The 23,919-nt window shown below is 43.9% G+C and overlaps 1 protein-coding gene across 1 annotated transcript in view; it reads right to left on the bottom strand.

The window, feature by feature from the left end:
- Positions 1-23,919, bottom strand: part of PKD1L3 (polycystin 1 like 3, transient receptor potential channel interacting) — an 85,450-nt gene that overhangs the window by 45,787 nt on the left and 15,744 nt on the right. Inside the window, exons 7-15 of the mRNA XM_007993760.3 lie at positions 21,992-22,168; positions 19,928-20,055; positions 19,707-19,833; positions 18,258-18,386; positions 17,256-17,487; positions 13,325-13,518; positions 8,274-8,504; positions 6,021-6,122; positions 5,243-5,421 (exon numbers count right to left, since the gene is read on the bottom strand). Coding sequence (XP_007991951.3) covers positions 5,243-5,421; positions 6,021-6,122; positions 8,274-8,504; positions 13,325-13,518; positions 17,256-17,487; positions 18,258-18,386; positions 19,707-19,833; positions 19,928-20,055; positions 21,992-22,168 — 1,499 coding nt within the window. The remainder of the gene's footprint in view (positions 1-5,242; positions 5,422-6,020; positions 6,123-8,273; positions 8,505-13,324; positions 13,519-17,255; positions 17,488-18,257; positions 18,387-19,706; positions 19,834-19,927; positions 20,056-21,991; positions 22,169-23,919) is intronic.

The raw sequence follows: 23,919 nt of genomic DNA, 5'->3' as shown, positions 1-23,919 counted from the left end.
TTCTATAATTTTTTATACCTGTCTTTACTGCAATCTCTGAACATAAATTGTGAAGATTTCATGGACATTTATCACTTCCCCAATCAATATTCTAATTTCTTATGCCTGTCTTTAATCTCTTAATCGAATCATCTTCGTAAACTGAGGATGTATGTCACACCTCAGGACCCTGTGATGATTGTGTTAACTGTAAAATTGTAAAATGTGTGTGTTTGAACAATATGAAATCAGTGCACCCTGAAAAAGAACAGAATAACAGTGATTTTCAGGGAACAAGGAAAGATAACCATAAGGCCTGACTGCCTACGGGGTTGGACAGAATATAGCCATATTTTTCTTCTTGCAGAGAGCCTATAAACGGATGTGTAAGTAGGAGAAATATCATGGAATTCTTTTACCAGCAAGGAATATTAATAATTGAGACCTTGGGGAAGGAATGCATTCCTGGGGGTAGGTCTATAGATGACTGCTCTGGTAGTGTCTTATGCAATTGAGATAAGGACTGAAATACGCCCTGCCTCCTGCAGTACCCTCAGACTTACTAGGATGGGGAAATTCCAGCCTGGTAAATTCTAGTCAGACTGGTTGTCTGCTCTCAAACTGTTTCTTGTTAAGATGTTTATCAAGACAATGCATATACAACGGGACATAGGCCCTCATCAGTAATTCTAATTTTGCCTTGCCTTGTGACCTTTATTGCCCTTTGAAGCATGTGATCTTTGTGACTTACTCCCTGTTTGTACACCCCCTCCCCTTTAAAAATCCCTAATAAAAACCTGATGGTTCTGTGGCTTGGGGTCACCATCATGGTCCCACCAATATGTGATGACACCCCCAGAGGCCCAGCTGTAAAATTTCTCTCTTTGTACTCTTTCTCTTTATTTCTCAGACTGGCCAACACTTAGGGAAAATAGAAAGAACCTACATTGAAATATTGGGGGCTGGTTCCCCCAATAATGCCTGGTGCTATATATTTACACACACATATATATACACATATATGTACACACATATACACACATATATACATATACACACATACATATACATATATACACATATGTACATATATACACATATACATATACATGTATACACACACATATACACATATATATACATATATACATATATAGACATATATACATGTATATATATGTGTATATGTGTGTGTGTGTGTATATATATTTTTTGTAGAAATGGGGTTTTGCCATGTTGCCCAGGCTGGTCTTGAACTCTTGGGCTCAAGCCATCTGCCCTCCTCAGCCTCCCAAAGCGCTGGGATTACAGGCGTGTGCCACCATGCCTGGCCCGCATACTTTTTTTTTTTTTTGAGATGGAGTCTTGTCCTGTTGCCCAAGCTGGAGTGCTGGAGTGCAATGGTGTGGTCTTGGCTCACTGCAACCTTCACCTCCTGGGTTCAAGCAATTCTTGTGCCTCAGCCACCAAGTAGCAGGGATTACAGGCATGTGACACCACGCCTGGCTAATTTTTATCTTTAGTAGAGCTGGGGTTCCACTGTGTTGGCCAGGCTAGTCTTGAACTCCTGATCTCATGATCCGCCTGCCTCCATCTCCCAAAGTGCTGGGATTATAGGCATGTGTCATCGTGCCTGGCCACTTTTTTTTTTTTAAATCAACTTTATCACATATATAATTTATACCTGATAAAATGTACCCATTTAAAATGTACAGTTCAATACATTTTTTCCCTCTTTTGCAGCTGTGACGAACTTTAACCAATTTAATACCCATAATTTGGAATTCTCATTTGGATTTGACCAAGTAAGGTAGAGTTGGTCAAATCTGACAGGACAAAGACTGGAACAAACAACAACAACAAAACCCAAAACTATGATCACCGAGTGCTCTAATGGTCAGGAGAAATTAAGACCAGCTGGTTGTTAATCTTAACTTTAGCCAAGGCAAAATCCCAATTCAGCTACGTACCTAGGGATAGGTCTCATGCTGAATACTGCTCTCTACTACCCTAGAAGCAGGAAAAAACTCAAATTCACCTTCCCTGTTAGAAGTGAGCTCAGACTCTAGAAAGGAGTTACCTGCCTTCTATCGTCATGAAGGCAGGAAAACTTGCTTTCCTTGTTGGAAGCAAGCAGAACTCCAGAAAAAGGAGTTGTACAGCAAAATAAACTTTAGATCTCGACCAAATTTTGGGCGATCAGAGATTCTCTGGAGGGGGTGCTTCCAGGCCTCAGCAAATTGTCCTATTGGTTTGAGCCATAAAGGTAGCTCGAGCTGGCACCAAGCACCGATAGATCTGTCAAAGGTTAGGGCACCTCCAACTTAGAATCCCTTCGTAGTTACCAAAATGTGAACCCTGAATATCTGAGACAGGTCCCAGTCAATCTAGAAAGTTTACTTTGCCTAGGTTAAGGATGTGTACCTGTGACAGCCTCAGGAGGTCCTGATGACACGTGCCCCTAAAATGCACAGTTCAATGCATTTTTTTTTTGAGATGGAGTCTCACTCTGTCACACAGGCTGGAGTATAGTGGCATGATCTTGACTCACTGCAACCTCTGCCTCCCGGCTTCAAGTGATTCTCCTTCATCAGCCTCCCAAGTAGCTGGGACTACAGGCACGAGCCACCACGCCCGGCTAATTTTTGTATTTTTAGTAGAGACGGGGTTTCACCATGTTGTAGCCAGGATAGTTTCGATCTCCTGACCTTGTGATCCGCCCGCCCTGGCCTCCCAAAGTGCTGGGATTACAGGCATGAGCCACCGCGCCCGGCCCGTTCAATGCATTTTGACAAATGCTTATACACCAGCACCATCAAAATGTCACCCCCAAAAGCTCCCTATCCCTCCTTCCAGTCACCTCCGGCCCCTCACTCCTGGCCCTAGGAGAACAATGATCTGCTGTCCTCCATCTTTATAGAATAGTTAGCCTTTTACGGAATTTCACATGTGTGGAATCATACGCTATATATACATACGTATTTTTTTTCTTTTGAAACAGGGTCTCCCTCTGTTGCCCAGGCTGGAGTGTAGTGGTGCGATCTTGGCTCACTGCAACCTCCACCTCTTGGGCTCAAGTCATTCTCCCGCCTCAGCCCCCCAAGTAGCTGGGAGTATAGGCATGAACCACCACTCCCAGCTAATATTTGTATTTTTTTTGTAGAGATGGAATTTCACCATGTTGCCCAGGCTGGTCTCAAACTCCTGACCTCAAGTGATCTAACTACCTTGGCCTCCCAAAGTGCTGAGATGAGAGGCGTGAGCCACGGTGTCTGGCCTATACATTCTTTGTGTACAGCTTCTTTCACTAAGCATAATTTTAAAAAATTCATCCATGTAGTTATATGTAACAATAGTTTCCTTTTCGTTGAGTAGTATTGCATTGAATGAATATACTAACATTTGTTTATTCGTTAGATAGACATTTGTGATGTCTTCAGTTTTGGGCTATTAATAAAGCTGCTATGAACATATGTGTACAGGTCTTGCAGTGGACACATGTTTTTGTTGATCCTGGGTAAATACCTATACGTGCGATTTCTGGGTCACATGGTCAGTGTATGTTTAACTTCACAAGAAACTGGCAAGCTGTTCTCTGAAGTGGCCATACCATTTTACACTCTCACTAGCGGTGTGTGAGTTTTAGTTGTTCCCCATCCTTCCCTGAACTTGGTTTTGTGAGAATTTTTTTTTTTTGGAGACAGTCTTACTCTGTTGCCAGGCTGGAGTGCGGTGGCACCATCCAGGCTCACTGCAATCTCCGCCTCCCAGGTTCAAACAATTCTCCTGCCTCAGCCTCCTGAGTAGTTGGGATTACAGGCATTTGCCACCACACCCGGCTAATTTTTGTATTTTTAGTAGAGACAGGAGTTCACCATGTCGGTCAGGCTGGTCTCGAACTCCTGACCTCAAGTGATCTGCCCGCCTCGGCCTCCCAAAGTGCTGGGATTACAGGCGTGAGCTACTGCACCCGGTCTTTTGTGAGAATTTTTAATTTAAGCCATTCTGATGGGTGGCTAGTGCTCTATCATTTTCATTTACTGATGACTAATCACGTTGAACATCTTTTCAAGTGCTTACTATACATTATTCACCTTTTTAAATAAAACGGGAAGGATGGTTTACAAGCTGATTTGTGCATACTGGAACAGAACGGAAGCAGCAAGACAGTTATTAGGCTCTACTGACCCAGTGGCTGGTACATCTAGCCTGGGGGGAAAAATGTATTTTGGTAATAAATTTAGGCAGACCACATGCTCTCTGCAGGTGGGCAACATTTAGCAACAGATTGAGTGCCTGAGCCTCAAGACTCCACTTCATTTTTCTTTTTTCCTAACTCCAAGGAACCAGTAATCTTCGTTCTTAATTAATTGCATCATCTACTTTCTGTAGCACCTCTCCTAATTCTGGGTGCTGCTGAAGGAAGATGCTGAATCATTCGAACCTAACATATGTTAGGTTCAAGGACTTTATCATCGTCTAGTTATTTCTCTAACTCCTCAGGCACATCTAATACAGTAATTCTATCCTTTCTCTTTCCTTAAGATCTTGACTTTTTTTTTTTTCCTTCCCCCCAAGACAGGGTCTTGCTGTTGCCCAGGCTGGTGTGCAGTGGTGCAGATATACTCACTGCAGCTTCAACCTCCGAGGCTCAAGTGATCCTCCTACTTCAGCCTCCTGAGTAGCTGGGATTATAGATGCACACCACCATGCCTGGCAATTTTTTTTTTTTTTTTTTGTAGAGGCAGGGTCTTCCTATGTTGCTAAGGCTGTTCTCAAACTCCTGGCCTCAAGTGATCCTCCTGCCTTGGCCTCCCAAAATATTAGGATTACAGGTGTGAGCTGCTACGCCCTGTCCTTAAGCTCTTAAGTTTGACTCCAAGTTTGACTGTCAGTAGATAGTTGTTTACTAAAGTTAGTCTTTAAGGATATTTTTTCATATTTACAAATACTTTTAATTTGTGGCACTTTCAGGCATTATTTCATTGGTGTTATTTGCTGTTCACAATCATGACATTTAATGAAAATAAAATTAGAGAAAACAAAGCATCTGTTACTCTACCATAAAAAAATATCATATTGTTAATCTCTCACACTTCTTTCCAGGGCTTATTCTTTGTAGATAGCTTTAAAACTGAAATCTAATAGTCGTTTGTTACTATTTGGGGCTCAAAGCTTTACTGTGATTTATTGTGGTGATCTTCCTTCTTCTCTCTTGGATCCACAAAGCAGCAGCAACAGCCAACAGGATATAAGTACTCACCAGGAGGGACTGATGCCAGAATTGTCATGCCAGAGCCGAAGGCTGTGCAGGTCCCCTAGAGAGGACCGAGTGGTGAGAAGGAAGACATCCAGGCCCCCTCGTTCAAAGACTGTCTTCTGGGGGTCACAGAGGTGATGGGGCTCACTCCGTCCCTCTGATCCATAGAGGGTGACGACAACCTACCATGAGACAGGGAAAGATAAAATAGAGGGAATTTTAACACAATTCTTTGGGTTTATCCCTAAGGAGAGAGATGAAGACATAGAAAACTGTATTTAGACAAAGTCTTTCGGATCTTAGACAAGCATAGAGAATTCTTCATACACACAGTATTTTTTTTTTTTTTTTTCTGACACGAAGTCTTGCTCTGTCACCCAGGCTGGAATACAGTGGCGTGATCTTGGCTCACTGCAACCTCCGCCTCCTGAGTTGAAGCAATTCTTGTGCCTCAGCCTCCTGCGTAGCTGTGATTACAGGCATGGGCCATCACGCTCAGCTAATTTCTGTATTTTTAGAGAGAAGGGGTTTCACCTTGTTGGCCAGGCTGGTCTCAAACTCCTAACCTTAGGTGACCTCCCCATCTTGGCCTCCCAAAGTGTTGGGATTACAGGTGTGAGCCCCCATGCGCGGCCCACATGTACAGTTTAGAACTAGAAAATACCAATCTCTGATCGTGTTTAAAATGCTATTGGTTGCCAGGATATCACCAGCTCAGAGTGTGTCTCATGTGGCAGAAGACGCAAAGCAAGAACAAGTGAAGAACATTTATTTCATTAACCTTAGCTGTTGTAGCAGCCCTTCTTCGATATCCGGTGTAGACCTGAATAAGGTAGTGAAATTGAGCGCTGGGGTCATTATCAGCCAGGACAGTAACCTTCACCTGCAAGAAAAGCAGAACCAAGCAACTTACTAGGCCTCCACGTAGTATAGCTCCTGCCTCCTCCAACTGAGGAGCAGGAGGATGCACTCTGGCAGGTGTGGCAGCCCTACAGAAAGCAGGGCTGAGGTGTGGGCAGCAGACACACACATGAGCAGACCTAAGCCACTCAAGTGGGGATGAGGCCTGAACCTCCAGGGCCTGTATCTCTCAAGTGAAATAGTCATAGAATCACCCAATCAGGTTTTTTTTTTTTTGAGACGGAGTCTTGCTCTGTAGCCTGGGCTGGACTGCAGTGGCCGGATCTCAGCTCACTGCAAGCTCCGCCTCCCGGGTTCACACCATTCTCCTGCCTCAGCCTCCGGAGTAGCTGGGACTACAGGCGCCCGCCACCGCGCCCGGCTAGTTTTTTGTATTTTTAGTAGAGACGGGGTTTCACCGTGTTAGCCAGAATGGTCTCGATCTCCTGACCTCGTGATCCGCCCGTCTCGGCCTCCCTAAGTGCTGGGATTACAGGCTTGAGCCACCGCGCCCGGCCCCAATCAGGTCTTAAGCCTCTAAATCCTTGCACCTCTCTCCCACTTAGGTACCACATAACAGAGAATACCCGGCTAAATTTGCATTTCAGATAAACTATGAATAATTTGGGGCATGCTTACACTAAAGATGAACTATTTATTTAAAACGCAAATTTAACTAGGTAGCCTGTATTTTTGTTTACTAACGCAGAGAACCCTACACCCAGGGCAACAAGAAATGAACACTTAACATATTCTAGAATTTCCAAGTGCAAGAAAACATAGGAAGAACACACACATGGAAAGAAGAGGCTGTCAAAAGATTTTTGTTTTAAAAAACATACCATATAAGTTTCTTGTATATAGGTACATTTTTATTTTTATTTTTTGAGATGGAGTCTTGCTATGTTGCCCAGGCTGGAGTGCAATGTTGTATTCTTGGCTCACTGCAACCTCCACCTCCCAGGTTCAAGTGATCCTCCCACCTCAGCCTCCTGAGTGGCTGGGACTACAGACATGCGCCACCATGGCCGGTTAATTTTTGGATTTTTAGTAGAGATGGGGTTTCACCATGTTGACCAGGCTGGTCTTCAACTCTTGACTTCAAGTGATATACCCACCTCGGCCTCCCAAAGTGCTGGGATTACAGGCGTGAGCCACCTCACCCAGTCAGTTACATTAAATTATAATTTGATTTATATGTAATTTTTTTTTTTTTTTTTTTTTTGAGACAGTCTCACTCTGTCAGTCAGGCTGGAGTGCAGTGGCATGATCTTGGCTCACTGCAACCTCTGTCTCCCAGGCTCAAGCGATTCTCCTGCCTCAGCCTCCCAAGTAGCTGGGATTACAGGTTCGCGCCACCACACCTGGCTAATTTTTGTATTTTTAGTAGAGATGGGGTTTCACCATGTTGGCCAGGCTGGTCTCGAACTCCTGACCTCAGGTGATCCACCTGCCTCGGCCTCTGAAAGTGCTGGGATTACAGGCGTGAGCCACTGCACCTGGCCAATTTACATATAACTTTCATATCCAATGTATAAAGTAAGATAAACTTGCATTTGACTTTAGTTAAGCTCTCTAGGTCTTTTGTTTTCCTTTTTGGAGACTGGGTCTCTGTTGCCCAGGCTGGAGTAAAGTGGCACAATAGCTCACTGCAGCCTCAACAATCCTGGGCTCAAGTGATCTTCCCACCTCAGCTACCCAAGTAGCTAGAACTACAAGCATGCACCACTATGCCTAGCTCATTTTGTTTTTAATTTTTAATAGAGACAAGGTCTTGCTATGGTGCCCAGGCTTGCCTTCAACTCCTGAGTTCAAGTGATCCTCCTAACCTGGCCTCCCAAAATGTTGGAATTACAGGCATGAGCCACTGCACCTGGCTAGTATTTTCTTTTGGCTCATTCCTGTCCTAGAAGGAGTCCCACAAGGGTCCAATCTCGGAACCAAAGGAAACAAAAATAGAGAAAAGGTTCTTAGGTCTTCAGACAGTAGACATGAAGATAAATGTAAGAAAAGTTCCACTTGAATTTCTATGCCTGCCAGTACCAGGCTTTGACAAAGGTGTGTTTTTTTCCCCCATCTTATTTAATTACTCAAGACCATCATGGCAAATCTGTTGAACTCAAAGTCTCGTTACCTTCTGCATATCTGCTTGATCCTTTTTCCAAGCCCACACAACTGTGATCACATAGAATCCTAAAAGGCCAGCCAGCAGTGACACCCCAACAGGATTGTTGGTCACGCGAAGAAACAGTTCAACCGTGTCTTCAACATTCACGGTCCTGGGCACGACAAAGAAGTCGCTGGCAAAGAAGGTCAGGTGGTTACAGAGACACTGTGTCCTCAGAATTGTGCTCTGTGGCCCAACCTGGAATTAGAATCAAGACGTTGATTCTAGTTGGACAGAGTGCTAAGGAGGGGACAGACATAAAACAAACACCAGCAATTTAGAGATGGAAAGAGGTGCCTGGATCTCTCATTCACCGCTGGTGATGACGTAAATTAGTATAACCAATATGGAAAGCAATTTAGCAACATCTAGTACAGCTGAAGAAGCACAAACTCTTTGAATCCTGCAATTCCAGTTCTGAGTGTATATATGTTCTAGGGGAACTGTGCACATGTGTATAAAGATATGCAAAAAGGAATGTTTTGTCACCCTTGATAATTATCAAAAATAGGAAACAACTTATATATGTTCAATAACAGAACATACAAATGAACGGTACATAAGTAAGCAGAGGCAAACTGATGGAATTCTATACAGCAGTTAAAAATGAATGAATTAGCCAGGCGCGGAGGCTCACATCTGTAATTCCAGCACTTTGAGAGGCTGAGGCAGGTGGATCACCTGAGGCTAGGAGTTTGAGACCAGCCTGGACAACATGGTGAAACCCCATCTCTACTAAAAATATAAAAAATTAGCCAGGCGTGGTGATGGGCACCTATAGACCCAACTACTTGGGAGGCTGAGGCAGGAGAATTGCTTGAACCCGGGAGGCAGAGGTTGCAGTGAGCCGAGGCCACACCACTGCATTCCACCCTGGGTGACAGAACAAGACTGTCTCCAAAACAAATAAATAAAATTTAAAAAAAAGGATGAATTAGAGGTAGATGTATCAACATGGATAAATGCTGAGTGAATAAAACAAGAGATATGTACAGTATAATGCCACTTGCACAAAGCCTAAGAAGCATGCAAAACACTTATTTATCTATTCATTGTCAGTTTCCCTCTCTAGAATGTCAGTTCATGAGGATATTGTCTTGTTCATTGTTGTATCTCTAGTTCCTAGACTTGGGCATGGCACGTAGAAGACACTCAATAAATATTTGCTGAAAGAATGAATTCCCCCCTCAAATTCAGGCCAGTAGTTACCCTTTGGTGGAAGGGAAGGAAGGCGAGAGACTAGAGAGGGATACACAGAGGGCTTCAATTATTCCTGAGTGTTTTATTATTTAAGAAAATCTGAAGCAGAGAAAAATACTAACTTTGATAAAGCTGAATGTGCATTCAATGTTTTTTATTATTCCGTATGACTTTCCATATGTTAGAACATTTCTGCATATTTAAAAATATGTCAGTAGGTGATTACATGGAAGCTACCAATTCTGTGTTTGGTTTCGTGGATGAGAAGCCTCCAGTATTGTCATTATGACTACTTCTTTCCATGGCACAGGGTTAAGTCCTGGAGGCCCAAGCTAGTCCACCTTTGGAAGAACTCTTGTGCTGTACTTGGGGCAGGTCAATTTCTTTCATGGTGTCCAAGCACTTCAAAGAGCTTCAGGGAAGTGGGAAATATCCAATGCCTTCTGCAATCAACAGGTGTGTGCTGAGAGAGGAGAAAAGCTCTCAAGCTACTCTTCTCAAAGTATGATTTGCCTAACAAGCAGCACTGGGACAGCTGGGAGCTTGTTAGAAAGGCTTGACCAGAGCTACTGCTTCAGAATCTACATTTTAACAAGCTATTTATAGATTTGCTTGATAGCCATTGTCCAGCTATGACTGCCTGAGGCTATGAATGGTGCAGATACCTTCCTAAGAATCCTCTTTCTCTCAGGCCTGTAATTCCAGCACTCTAGGAGGCCAAGGCAGGCGGATCACCTGAGGTTGGGAGTCTGAGACCAGCCTGACTAACATGGAGAAACCCCATCTCTACTAATTGTCCCTGTTTGCAGATGACATGATTGTATATTTAGAAAACCCCATGGTCTCAGCCCAAAATCTCCTTAAGCTGATAAGCAACTTCAGCAAAGTCTCAGGATACAAAATCAATGTGCAAAAATCACAAGCATTCTTATACACCAGTAACAGACAAACAGAGAGCCAAATCATGAGTGAACTCCCATTCACAATAGTTTCAAAGACAATAAAATACCTAGGAATCCAACTTACAAGGGATGTAAAGGACCTCTTCAAGGAAAACTACAAACCACTGCTCAGTGAAATCAAAGAGGACACAAACAAATGGAAGAATATACTATGCTCATGGATAGGAAGAATCAATATTGTGAAAATGGCCATACTGCCCAAGGTAATTTATAGACTCAATGCCATCCCCATTAAGTTACCAATGACTTTCTTCACAGAACTGGAAAAAACTGCTTTAAAGTTCATATGGAACCAAAAAAGAGCCCGCATTGCCAAGACAATCCTAAGCCAAAAGAACAAAGCTGGAGGCATCATGCTACCTGACTTCAAACTATACTACAAGGCTACAGTAACAAAAACAGCATAGTACTGGTACCAAAACAGAGATATAGACCAATGGAACAGAACAGAACCCTCAGAAATAATACCACACATCTACAGCCATCTGATCTTTGACAAACCTGACAAAAACAAGAAATGGGAAAAGGATTCCCTATTTAACAAATGGTGCTGGGAAAAGTGACTAGCCATAAGTAGAAAGCTGAAACTGGATCCTTTCCTTACTCCTTATAGGAAAATTAATTCAAGATGGATTAGAGACTTAAATGTTAGACCTAAAACCATAAAAACCCTAGAAGAAAACCTAGGTAATACCATTCAGGACATAGGCACGGGCAAGGACTTCATGTCTAAAACACCAAAAGCAATGGCAACAAAAGCCAAAATTGACAAATGGGATCTAATTAAACTAAAGAGTTTCTGCACAGCAAAAGAAACTACCATCAGAGTGAACAGGCAACCTACAGAATGGGAGAAAATTTTTGCCATCTACTTATCTGACAAAGAGCTAATATCCAGAACCTACAAAGAACTCAAATTTACAAGGAAAAAACAAACAACCCCATCAAGAAGTGGGCAAAGGATATGAACAGACATTTCTCAAAAGAAGACATTTATACAGCCAACAGACACATGAAAAAATGCTCATCACTGGCCATCAGAGAAATGCAAATCAAAACCACAATGAGATACCATCTCACACCAGTTAGAATGGCAATCATTAAAAAATCAGGAAACAACAGGTGCTGGAGAGGATGTGGAGAAATAGGAACACTTTTACAATGTTGGTGGGACTGTAAACTAGTTCAACCATTGTGGAAAACAGTGTGGCGATTCCTCAAAGATCTAGAACTAGAAATACCATGTGACCCAGCTATCCCATTACTGGGTATATACCCAAAGGATTATAAATCATGCTGCTATAAAGACACATGCACATGTATGTTTATTGCAGCACTATTCACAATAGCAAAGACTTGGAATCAACCCAAATGTCCATCAGTGACAGACTGGATTAAGAAAATGTGGCACATATACACCATGGAATACTACGCAGCCATAAAAAAGGATGAGTTCCTGTCTTTTGTAGGGACATGGATGCAGCTGGAAACCATCATTCTCAGCAAACTATCACAAGAACAGAAAACCAAACACTGCATGTTCTCACTCATAGGTGGGAACTGAACAATGAGATCACTTGGACACAGGAAGGGGAACATCATACACCGGGGCCTATTGTGGGGAGGGGGGAGTGGGGAGGGATAGCATTAGGAGATATAACTAATGTAAATGACGAGTTAATGGGTGCAGCACACCAACATGGCACAAGTATACATATGTAACAAACCTGCACGTTGTGCACATGTACCCTAGGACTTAAAGTATAATTAAAAAAATACAATAATTAGCTGGGCATGGTGGTGCATGCCTGTAATCCCAGCTACTGGGGAGGCTGAGGCAGGAGAATTGCTTGAGCCCAGCGGGGTGGATGTTGTGGTGAGCCAAGATTGTGCCATCGCACTCCAGCCTGGGCAACAAGAGCTAAACTCCATCTAAAAATAATAATAATCATCATCATCATCCCCTTTCTGGCCTCCCAAAGTGCAGGTGGGAGGATTGCTTGAGCCCAGAAGTTCAAGAACAGCATGGGCAACATGGCAAGACCCTGTCTGTCCAAAAATCTAAAACATTAGCCAGGCGTAGTGGCAAATGCCTGTGGTCCCCACTACTTGAGGGGCTGAGGCAGGAGGATCTTTTGACCCCAGGAGGTTGAGGCTGCAGTAAGCCGTGATCACGTCACTGCACTCCAGCCTGAGGGACAGAATGAGATCCCATCTCAAAAAAAAAAAAAAAACAACCAATTCTCTTTCCTTCTCTTCCCAGTCTAGATGGTACTTTCTCAGCTCTTTCTAGAACAACTTCATGATCTGAAAGACCTTATACCACATTCTTTTAGCAACCGAGCCAGGACTTTCATCAGGCAGGATCTCACAGAATCATGAGTGTACAAACGTAATAGTGCTGGTTTAAAGCAGCTGGACACCAGGAACAAGGTGATCATTACAAAAATGACAACCTGTCCTCACCAGGCCTAGAATGTACAAGAATCTGAGAACGTATTTCTTGAGCTACGAAGGTTCTCTTTTGTTTAGCAAGAGGTTTCATTTTACCCATCCACAACATATTTAATACTTACAGAATTTTATGGCTTCCACATGTTTTATTTTATCCAAAATTGTCAGATCCACCCTGGACTGTGTTTGAGAAAGAAATTACAAAGATAAAGCACAAAGCTGCTCCTGCTTGGAAGAGCCACACTCACCCTGCCCACTGCACATAACCCTCCTCCTCCTTTGGCCAAGGCAGAGTTATTTGAAACCTCCTATTTTTCTTTCTGGGCTGCCCCAAATGAGATGCATTGGGTTTAACAGCGGCGACGGCAGGAGAGAGACCCAAGAAGCGGCTCAGTTTCTTACTTGGCATCCATTGCTGCTCCATGTCTGGTTGTGGCTCTCCCAGTAGTAACACTGAGTGACGGCGGTGATGACCGAGACCAAGCTGGGCGTCTGCTGAGCACCCTTCTGGCTCTCACTCAGCACAGCTCTTATACAGTAGGTGCCAATCCCGTACTGTAGATGCTCAGGAGTCAGCACCCACGTGTACTCCTCATCTTAGAACAAAGAAGAGTGCTTACTTGTATATCAAACAGAACAAAACCACCATTAGAACCTCTCTTCTAAAGCATCTATTAATATTTTGCAAATGAGATCATGATAAACCTAGAGTCACAAATGATTGGAAAGAAAATGACCAGTGATACAATCCCGGGCTCTGGATTACTGCCATTCCAGGAAAGAACTATTTTCTTTTGGCTGGGTGTGGTGGCTCATGCCTATAATCCCAGCACTTTGGGAAGCCAAGGCAGGCAGATCACTTGAGGTCAGAAGTTCGAGACCAGCCTGGTGAACGTGGTGAAACCCCATCTCTACTAAAAATACAAAAATTGGTGTGGTGTGGTGATGTGAGCCTGTAATCCCAGCTATTCAGGAGGCTGAGGCAGGAAAATTGCTTGAACCTGGGAGGTGGGAGTTGCAGTGAGCTGAAATCACAGCACTATACTCTAGCCTGGACAACAGAGTGAGACTTTGTCTCAAAAAAAAGAATTATATTATTTTGGCATATGAACATTTAGGCCTAATGACTTAGAATACATTATGAGGTTTAGAAAAATGAAATGATCACACACCTAAGTTAGCAGATAGAAGACTAAGGTAACGAATGAAACCCCACGGTGAAGCAAAGATAGGAACAGGGTGGCTTCAGGAACAAAGCCCAGGACTGCACGCCAGGGACCTGAGGTCGGGCCTGGCTCTGTCACAAGCTGGCTGGTAGGGCTAAGGCGAGTCACCCAGTCTCTCTGGGCCTCAAGCTTTCTCATCTTTCAAACAGTCCTGTCTGTCAAACAAAGGCTCTCGAAGGTTCCTTCCAGCTCTCAATGACATCATTGCCAAGATCAGCAAGAGAAACTGAGTGCATGGCCAGGCACAGTGGCTCATGCCTATAATCCAAGCACTTTGGGAGGTTAAGGCAGGAGGATTATTTGAGCCCAGGAGTTCGAGACCTAGCTTGACCAACAAGGCAAAACCCTGTCTCTACCAAAAATACAAAAAATTAGCCAGGCATGGTGGTGCACGTGCCTGCAGTCCCAGCTGCTTGGGAGGCTGAGGGATGGGAATCACTTGAACCCAGGAGGCGGAGGCTGCAGTGAGCCGGCAATGCGCCACTGCACTCCAGCCCGGGCGACGGAGTGAGACTCTGTCTCAAAACAAACAAAAACAAAACTGAGTACCCCTCTGGAATTGGGAAAGGGCCCGTTGGTAATTCACGCAAACTCTGTAGTGGGCAGCCCGGTAGTGAGCATGGCTGCCTCAGGGACTTTGCCTAAAAGCAAGAACTTAAAAGTGATTGTTCCTGCGTGAGCAGGCCCCATGCGAGAGCCAGAGAAAGTTCTCTCAATATGGAAGGTGGTCATGACGGGAGACTGTCGCATGCTTTCTCCATTCAGACTTTTCTCAACGTAAAAACAAATACAGAAGTGTAGCTCTTAAGACTTTTCGGTAAAATGTTTAAAGTCGATACCCACAGAACATGTTTTTGATCCAGTGTATCTGGGCACTATTTCTATCTATCGGGAATTTTTAGTTTTTAGAGACAGTGCCTTGCTCTGTCACCCAGGCTGGAGTGCAGTCGTATTGTCAAAACTCACTGCAGGTTTCAATTCCTTGGCTCAAGCGATCCTCTTGCCTCAACCTCCCAAGTAGCTAGGACTACAGATGCACGCCACCATTGCCCGGCTAAATTTTTTTTTTTTTTTTGATAGAGACAGAGTCTCGCTATGTTGCCCAGGCTGGTCTCAAACTCCTGGGCTTAAGAGATCCTCCTGCCGTGGCCTCTCAAAGTGGTGGCATTACAGGGGTGAGCCACTACACCAGGCTAGACATTTTTAACTTTAATGTTATGTCTCATAAATTCTTAACTTTTCTAAACTACAATACAGTCATTCTGGTCTTATACAAAGACTTATAGAGATATCATCAGGACTATCTTCCTCAAATCTTAGATTAGAAATAAAGTTGAAATACATACAACATATTTCATATATAGTCATCTGTAATATATAAATGTGAAGTACATGTAACCCATGGTGCTGTGAACACTACTTCTGCTGTGGGTCTCAATATTTTATTATGAAAATCTTCAACAATACAGAGAGAATTTTACAGGGAATAACCATATAACCATTAACTAGATTCTACAATTAATGCTACTAAATCTGCTTCTTCACGTACATATCCTTATCCATCCCCTAATCAATCTTTTTAAAAATGCATTTCATTGTCACATGTGTCTATACATGTGGCAAAACCACACAGAACGCAATACACACACATACAGAAATGTGTCTGTAAACCTGGTGAAATCGGAATAAAATCAGTGATTGTATTAATGTTATTTTCTGGTTGTGATATACTACAGTTATGCAAGATGCTGCCATTCAGAGAAACTGGATGAGAGGTATACAAGCTGTCTCTGTTCTTTTTTTTTTCTTTTTTTTGAGGCAGAGTCTCTGTCACCCAAACTGGAGTGCAGTGGCACAATCTCAGCTCACTGCAACCTCCGCCTCCCGGGTTCAAGCGATTCTTGTGCCTCAGCCTCCCGAGTAGCTGGGATTACAGGTGCCCACCACCATGACCAGCTAATTTTTGTATTTTTAGTAGAGATGAGGTTTTACCATGTTGGTCAGCCTAGTCTCAAACTCCTGACCTCAGGTGATCCACCCACCTCAGCCTCCCAAAGTGCTAGGATTATAGTGTGATTACAGGCAGGAGTCACTGAGTGCCCAGGCTGTCTCTCTATTTTTTAGAGACCAAGTCTTGCTCTGCAGCCCAGGCTGGAGTGCAATGGTGTGATCTCTGCTCACTGCAACCTCCACCTCTCAGGTTTAAGCAACTCTGCGTCTGCCTCCCAACTAGCTGGGATTAAAGGTGCCCGCGACCATACCCACCCAGCTAATTTTTTGTATTTTTAGTAGAAACAGTTTCACCATGTTGGCCAGGATGGTCTCAAACTCCTGACCTCAGGTGATCCACTCGCCTTGGCCTCCCAAACTGCTGGGATTACAGGTGTGAGCCACTGCGCTTGGCCTGTCTCTGTTATTTCTTATAACTGCATGTGAATCTACAATTATCTGAAAATAAAAATTTTTAAAAAAAAGAAAAAAATGTGGCCAGGTACAGTAACTCATGCCTGTAATCCCAGCACATTGGGAGGCTGAGACAAAGAATATTTGAGGCCAGGAGTTCAAGACCAGCCTGGGCAATATGGCAAGACCCTTTCTCTACAAATTTTTTTTTTTTTTTTTTTTTGAGACAGAGTCTCGCTCTTTCACCCAGGCTGGAGCACAGTGGCGCGATCTCAGCTCACTGCAAGCTACGCCTCCCGGGTTCATGCCATTCTCCTGCCTCAGCCTCCCAAGTAGCTAGGACTACAGGCGCCTGCCACCATGCCTGGCTAATTTTTTTTGCATTTTTAGTAAAGACAGGATTTCACCGTGTTAGCCAGGATAGGAGGGTCTTGATCTCCTGACCTCGTGATCTAACTGCCTCAGTCTCCCAAAGTGCTGGGATTACAGGCGTGAGCCACTGCGCCCAGCCTACAAAATTAAAAGAAAAAAGTTAGCCAGACGTGGTGGTGTGCACTTGTAGTCCCAGCTACTCAAGAGGCTAAGGCAGGAGGATCCCTCGAGCTTGACATTTTGAGGCTGCAGTGAACCATGATGGTGCCACTGCACTCCATCCTAGGCAAAACAAAATCAAAGCAAGTTTCTGACAGCTGATTGGGTTTTACCTTTTTGCCACACCTTATCCTTCGGAAGGGTGATGTTTAGGTGGAAGTGAGTGCAGTTAGGCTGATACTGGAACCCCAGGTACAGCGTCATTAAAAGGGGACTGTCAGGATCTATGCTCACTATCAGGGATTTCTCCAAGGAGGTGACGTTCACTGTGATTGTAAGCTGATCTGTGCTCATGTTGAAGCTGGTGGGATGGGTTTCCATGCTAACGTTTCTCCAGAGCATGATCTAGAATAAGAGACAGTTAATCATTATAATGGTCCATCCACTGATGCCTTTCAAAATACTTTATATTGATAAGGTAAGGAAACTTCCTAGGTCTTCCTCCTTTTTTCTGAGATGGGGTCTTGCTATGTTGGCCAGGTTGGTCTTGAACTCCTGGTCTCAAGCAATCTTCCGCTTCAGTCTCCCAAAATGCTAGGATTATAGACATGAGCCACTGTGCCCAGCCAGGTCTTCTTCATTGGATATTAGTAGCTAATACTGCTGGGGTTAAGGGTAAGTACATAGTCCAAGACCTAAAACACTTATTCTTATTATTTTTGAGACTAAGTCTTACTCTGTCACCCCGGCTGGAGTGCAGTGGCACAATCTCAGCTCACTGCAAACTTCACCTCCTGGATTCAAGCTATTATGCCTCAGGCTCCAGAGTAGCTGGGATAACCGCCGCCCACCACCATACTGGGTTAATTTTTGTATTTTTAGTAGAGATGGGGTTTCATCATGTTGACCAGGCTGGTCTCAAACTCCTTACCTCAAGTGATCTGCCTGCCTCCCAAAGTGCTGGGATTACAGGCATAAGTCAATGCACTCAGCCCTCTAAAACACTTTTTCTAAGGGTAAGGTGTACCTCTTTGTAAAAGTTCCTAATATGTTAATAACAAAACAATGGCACAGTCATCGGTCTAACATGATTCCCTTTAAGTTGTTGCATCCTTCGATCCTGTTCCAGAATATCCCATTCTCTTCTATTTTATTCCCTAAGAATCAGTTCCTACCTCAATGTCCTCCACTAAATCATGGACTTGGAGCAATTTGCGATTAGCGCTTAGTAACACACTTCCAATGCTTCCAACAACGTTTCTGTGGTCCAAATCCTTGAAGGGATTGAAAGCTAGTCCTGTTACCTAGAGACAAGGAAAAGTCCAGTTTTATCCATTGCTGAAATATTTTTAAATGACTCCAATAGAAAGATATATCATATATATATGTATATACATGTGTGTGTGCATACACACACACACACATATATATATATTTTTTTTGAGAAACTCATGCTCTGTCAACCAGGTTGGAGTGCAATGGCGTGACCTTAGCTCACTGTAACCTCCACCTCCCAGGTTCAAGCAATTCTCCTGCCTCAGCCTTCCAAGTAGCTGGGATTACAGGTGCATACCACCATGCCTGGCTAATTTTTGTATTTTTAGAAGAGACAGGGTTTCGCTATGTTGGCCAGGCTGGCCTCGAACTCCTGACCTCAGGTGATCCACCCGCGTTGGCCTCCCAAAGTGTTGAGATTACAGGCTTGAGCCACCATGCCCAGCTGGATATCATATATTAAAGTAAACATTGGGATGTGCCCCCTACTAATACCACAAATGAAATAACATTCCCCATTATAGCCTCTATGAGCAATAGTAAATTAAAGATGAATTATACTTGGGACCCTCAGAATTATTTTTAATCTTTATATCTAGAGGATTCTATTTTACTAGGAAGTAACTATTCTGCTCTTCAGGATAAGGCAACAATGCTACTTTTATTTGTCAGGTAACTGCTGAAAGAAATACAATATACTGATATGACTGGGTTGGTATACTGAGTCAACAATTATTTCAATAGTCCCAGCTTTTTGTAAATAGTGCAGAGGCCAGGCATGGTGGCTCACACCTGTAATCCCAGCACTATGGGAGGCTTAGGCAGGCGAATCACCTGAGGTCCATAGTTCGAGATCAGTCTGGCCAACGTGGCGAAACCCCATCTCTATACAAAAATTAGCCAGGCGTGGTGGCGGGCGCCTGTAATCCCAGCTACTTGGGAGGCTGAGGGAGGGGAATTGCTTGAACCCAGGAGGTAGAGGTTACAGTGAGCTGAGATCACGCTACTGCACTCCAGCCTGGGTGACAGATTGAGACTCCATCTCGAAAACAACAACAACACAGCAACGACAACAAAAAAAACAAACTACAGAGTTGAGATTAATCCAAATCACGGAACAGAAATTTAGTTAAATCCAGAAATCTGCTTAATGCTCCCAGCTTCTACAGTGGATCACTTTTAAGAGGCCTCTATCCCTGCCAGTGTAAAATAAAAACGAATGCCACATCAACTCTCTCATCTGATCTGGTCTGTTCAGCTTACATTTCATGGTACATTACTTTCACCCAAATGCCTCCATGGCCATCAGATCCCACTTTCATTCTGACCACGATCAATTTCACACTCACTTGGACATTAACTCCTGGGTGTTGATTCAAGAGCTCCTTCAAAGCCAAAGCCGACGGAAAGCCCAGTCTCACAGGGGCTGGGTGACCCAGAGTGTAAGAGCTCAGTGGTAAGGTGGATGTGTTTTGTCTAATGAGAAAAGTTAAAATGGAAGTCAATTTTTGTATGTCCTCTGAAAGTGAAAAACACAGTGAAACTTTCCCTGTTCCTGCCTCTCATTAACCTGCTCAGCAGCAGAGTAGCAACAGAGGAGGTCAAAGTCACTGAAGACTCGGGGGACTGGTCCTGCTCCAGAAATGCTTCCCCGATATTCCCAAGCTCCGCCAAGGACATTTCCAGGATGTCTTCTACCTGCATGGAGAGGAAGACAGCGTGTGACCTGTAAAACCTCAGTGTCTTATGTTAGTAAACTGTTTTGGAGAAGATTGGAAAGGGAATTTTCAGTGACGTAATGAAGGGTGGTATTCCTTAGAGAGGGCCTTGGACTCTCACAGAAACTACTTGCAACCTGGCTAAAGACTTACTGTCCTTTGAACCAGACTAAGAGGGCCTGCCAAGGAAATATGCCTTTGCCCCATCATATAATTGCTCCAGACCTGCTCATGCTAGAGTTTTTAAATGACAGCTTTATTGAGATAACTTTCACACATACACTTCATCCACTCAGAGTATGTAATTTAATGTTTTTTAGTATATTCACAGGGTTGTGCAACCATCGCCACAATCTAATTTTAGGATTCATCCTCCCTAAAACAAATACTCCTGACCTCAGGTGATCCACCTCCCTGGTGGCCGGGTGTGGGGGCTCACACCTGTAATCCCAGCACTTTGGGAGGCTGAGGCAGGTGGATCATTTGAGGTCAAAAGTTTGAGACCTACCTGGCCGACATTGTGAAACCTTGTCTCTAGTAGAAGTACAAAAAATTAGACATGCGTGGTGGCGTGCGCCTGTAGTCTCAGCTACTCGCGAGGCTGAGGTGGGAGAATAGCTTGAACCTGGGAGGCAGAGGTTGCAGTGAGCCCAGATCACGCCACAGCACTCCAGCCTGGGCAAGAGTGAGACTCTGTCTCAAAATAAAATAAACCTGATACCCACTAGCAATCACTCTCCATTTCCCTATCCCTTGTCCCTCTAGCTCTAGGCAACCACGAGTCTACTTTCTGTGTCTATAGACTTACCTCTTTGGGACATTTCATATAAATGAATCACAACATACAGTCTTTTGTGACAGCTTCTTTCACCTGGCATAATGTTTTCAAAGCTCATGTGGGATCATGTACCAGGACTTCATCCCTTTCTGTTGCTGAATAATATTCCATTGTATGAACAGCCCAGATTCTACTTAGCCATCTGTCAGACCGTAGATGTGTGGGTTATCTCCACTTTTTGGCTATTTAGCTACTAAACCATGCTGCTACAAACATGAGCGTACGAGTTTTTGTATGGACATATGTTTTCAACTCTCTTGGGTAGACGCTAGGAGTAGAATTGCTAGGTCACATGGTAATTCTATTTTTTACATTTTAAGCAACTGCCAAATTGATTTCCAAAGTGGCTGCATCATTTTACAATTGAACAATGAATAGGGTTGCAAGTTCTCTGCATCCTTGCCAATACTTGTTATTTTCTGTCTTTTTGGCTGTGAAGCGGTATCTCATTTTGGTTTTGACTTGCATTTCCCTAATGACCAATGAAGTTGAGCATCTTTTCATGTGAATAGCAAACATAACCTATGAGTATTTGCCTTATGCCAACACTTTCCTAAATTCCTTTTTTTTTTTTTTTTTTTTTGATGGAGTCTCACTCTGTTGCCAGGCTGGAGTGCAGCAGCACGATTTCGGTTCACTGCAAGCTCTGCCTCCCGGGTTCAAGTGATTCTCCTGCCTCAGCCTCCTGAATAGCTGGGATTACAGGCACGTGCCACCACGCCTGGCTATGTTTTGTATTTTTAGTAGAGATGCAGTTTCGCCATGTTGGCCAGGCTGGTCTTGAACTCCTGACCTTAGGTGATCTGCCTGCCTTGGCCTCCCAAAGTGTTGGGATTACAGGCATTAGCCACCGGGTTCAGCCCCTAAGTCCTTTTCACTTGATTACAGCACTAGGGAGTATTGGCTCACTGGTAGGTGGGGAGGGAGACCCCAGAGAACGCTTGGCAGAGTGGTTTTTCTGCAGCACATACTTCAGCAAGATTCTCTTTAAAGGTCTGGGGAGAGGCTGTGATACCTGGACCCGTCAAGATTAAAATGCTTCTAAGCAGATCTGGCCACCTGCAGATCTGGCACCTACCTGCTCAGTATCACGCTTGGATTCCAGCCAACTTCCTTCTCCAGCTTTGGTGACATCGTTGAAGGAATGAAAGGGGCAGACAGTTGCAGGAACTTTGAAGTCCAGACCGCTGTTGTTCAGAAATGGGATCCTGAGTAACTCCTCACTCAGGTAAATAAGGGAATTGATGAGATTAACCTGGGAGTATTAGAAAGCAAACATGCATCCTTGAATTATGATTTTTTCTTTTTTCTTTTTATTTTTGAAGACCGAGTTTCACTCCTGTTGCCCAGGCTAGAATGCAATCGGCTCACAGCAACCTCCGCCTCCCGGGTTCAAGCAATTCTTCTGCCTCAGCCTCCTGAGCAGCTGGGACTACAGGCATGAGCCACCATGCCTGGCTAATTTTGTATTTTTAGCAGAGACAGGGTTTCTCCATGTTGGTCAAGCTGGTCTCTCGAACTCCCGACCTCAGGTGATCTTCCCATCTTGGCCTCCCAAAGTGCTGGGATTACAGGTGTGGGCCACCATGCTCAGCCTATGATTGCTTTTTAAAATGGTAAGAGATGCGGTCTTGCTCTGTTGTCCAGGCTGGAGTGCAGTGGTACAATCATGGCTCACTGCAGCCTTGAACTCCTGGGCTCAAGCAATCTTCCTTCCTCAGCCTCCCCAGTAGCTAGGACAGAGGTGTGCACCACGACGCCTAATTTTTAAAATTGTTTTGTAGAGGAGGGGGCTCACTATGTTGCTCAGTCTGGTCTCAAACACCTGGCCCCAAGAGACCCTCCTGTCTTAGCCTCCCAACGTATTTGGATTACAGGCATGAGCCACACACCTAGCACATGATTGCTTAAAATTTGCATACTTCTTATTAGCAGCTTAATATTCTTTATACATTTCAAATGCATTTTATTAAAAAAGTTACAATTTGACGGGGAAGAATATATTATTTCATATAACCTATAAGGGAGGATTCATATTTCATGTTATTTTGACGAACTGATAATTCTTTTTGAGTGGTAAGTAGACCAAATATCCAATTAACACCACCAGACTAAAAAAAGGAATGAAGAAAAGACCAATGCTGAGTTTTTTGTCTTTTTAACTTGAGACAGAGTGTGGCTCTGTCACCCAGGCTGGAGTGCAGTGGTAGAGTCTTGGCTCGCTGCAATCTCCACCTTCTGGGCTCAAACCATCCTCCCATCTCACCTCTCAAGTAGCTGCAACTACAGGCGTGCACCACCACACCCGGTTAAGTTTTGTATTTTTAGTAGAGACGGGGTTTCACCATGTTGCCCAGGCTGGTTTTGAACTCTTGGGCTCAAGCTATCCGCCTGCTTCAGCCTCCCAAGGTGCTGGGATTACAGGCAGGAGCCACCATGTCCCACTGAATGCCCAGACTTGTAACAAATACATCAGCAAGGCAGTAAGCTGATTAATGAACAAACGAACATACAGTATATCTAACAATGTCACTACTGATCAATTTAATTCATAACTTTCCAGATTTAAAGGTACAAATATGCTTGCTAAAATTTAAATATAGTCTTTATAATGCTGAGCTTGGCATAAGGCACAATCTCCAGATTCTCTTTTTCTTTTCTTTTCTTTTTCTGGAGACACAGTCTCTCAGTCATCCAGGCTGGAGCACAGTGGCATGATCTTGGCTCACTGCCTCTGTCTCCTGGGTCCAAGCGATTATTGTGCCTCAGCCTCCCAAGTAGCTGAGATTACAGGCGCCCACCACCAACCCCAGCTAATTTTTGTTTTTTTCAGTAGAGACAGGTTTTGCCATGTTGCCCAGGCAGGTTTCGAACTCCTGGCCTCATGTGATCCATCCGCCTCGACCTTCCACAGTGTTGGGATTACAGGTGTGAGCCACCGCACCCAGCCTCAGATTCTTTTTCTGTTTTCCATGTTTCCCTCTCTCCTACCTTCTTCCCTCCCAG

This window comes from Chlorocebus sabaeus, chromosome 5, assembly GCF_047675955.1.
Source record: "Chlorocebus sabaeus isolate Y175 chromosome 5, mChlSab1.0.hap1, whole genome shotgun sequence".
Lineage (NCBI taxonomy): Eukaryota > Metazoa > Chordata > Mammalia > Primates > Cercopithecidae > Chlorocebus > Chlorocebus sabaeus.
This window is presented reverse-complemented; position numbering and strand designations above follow the sequence as displayed.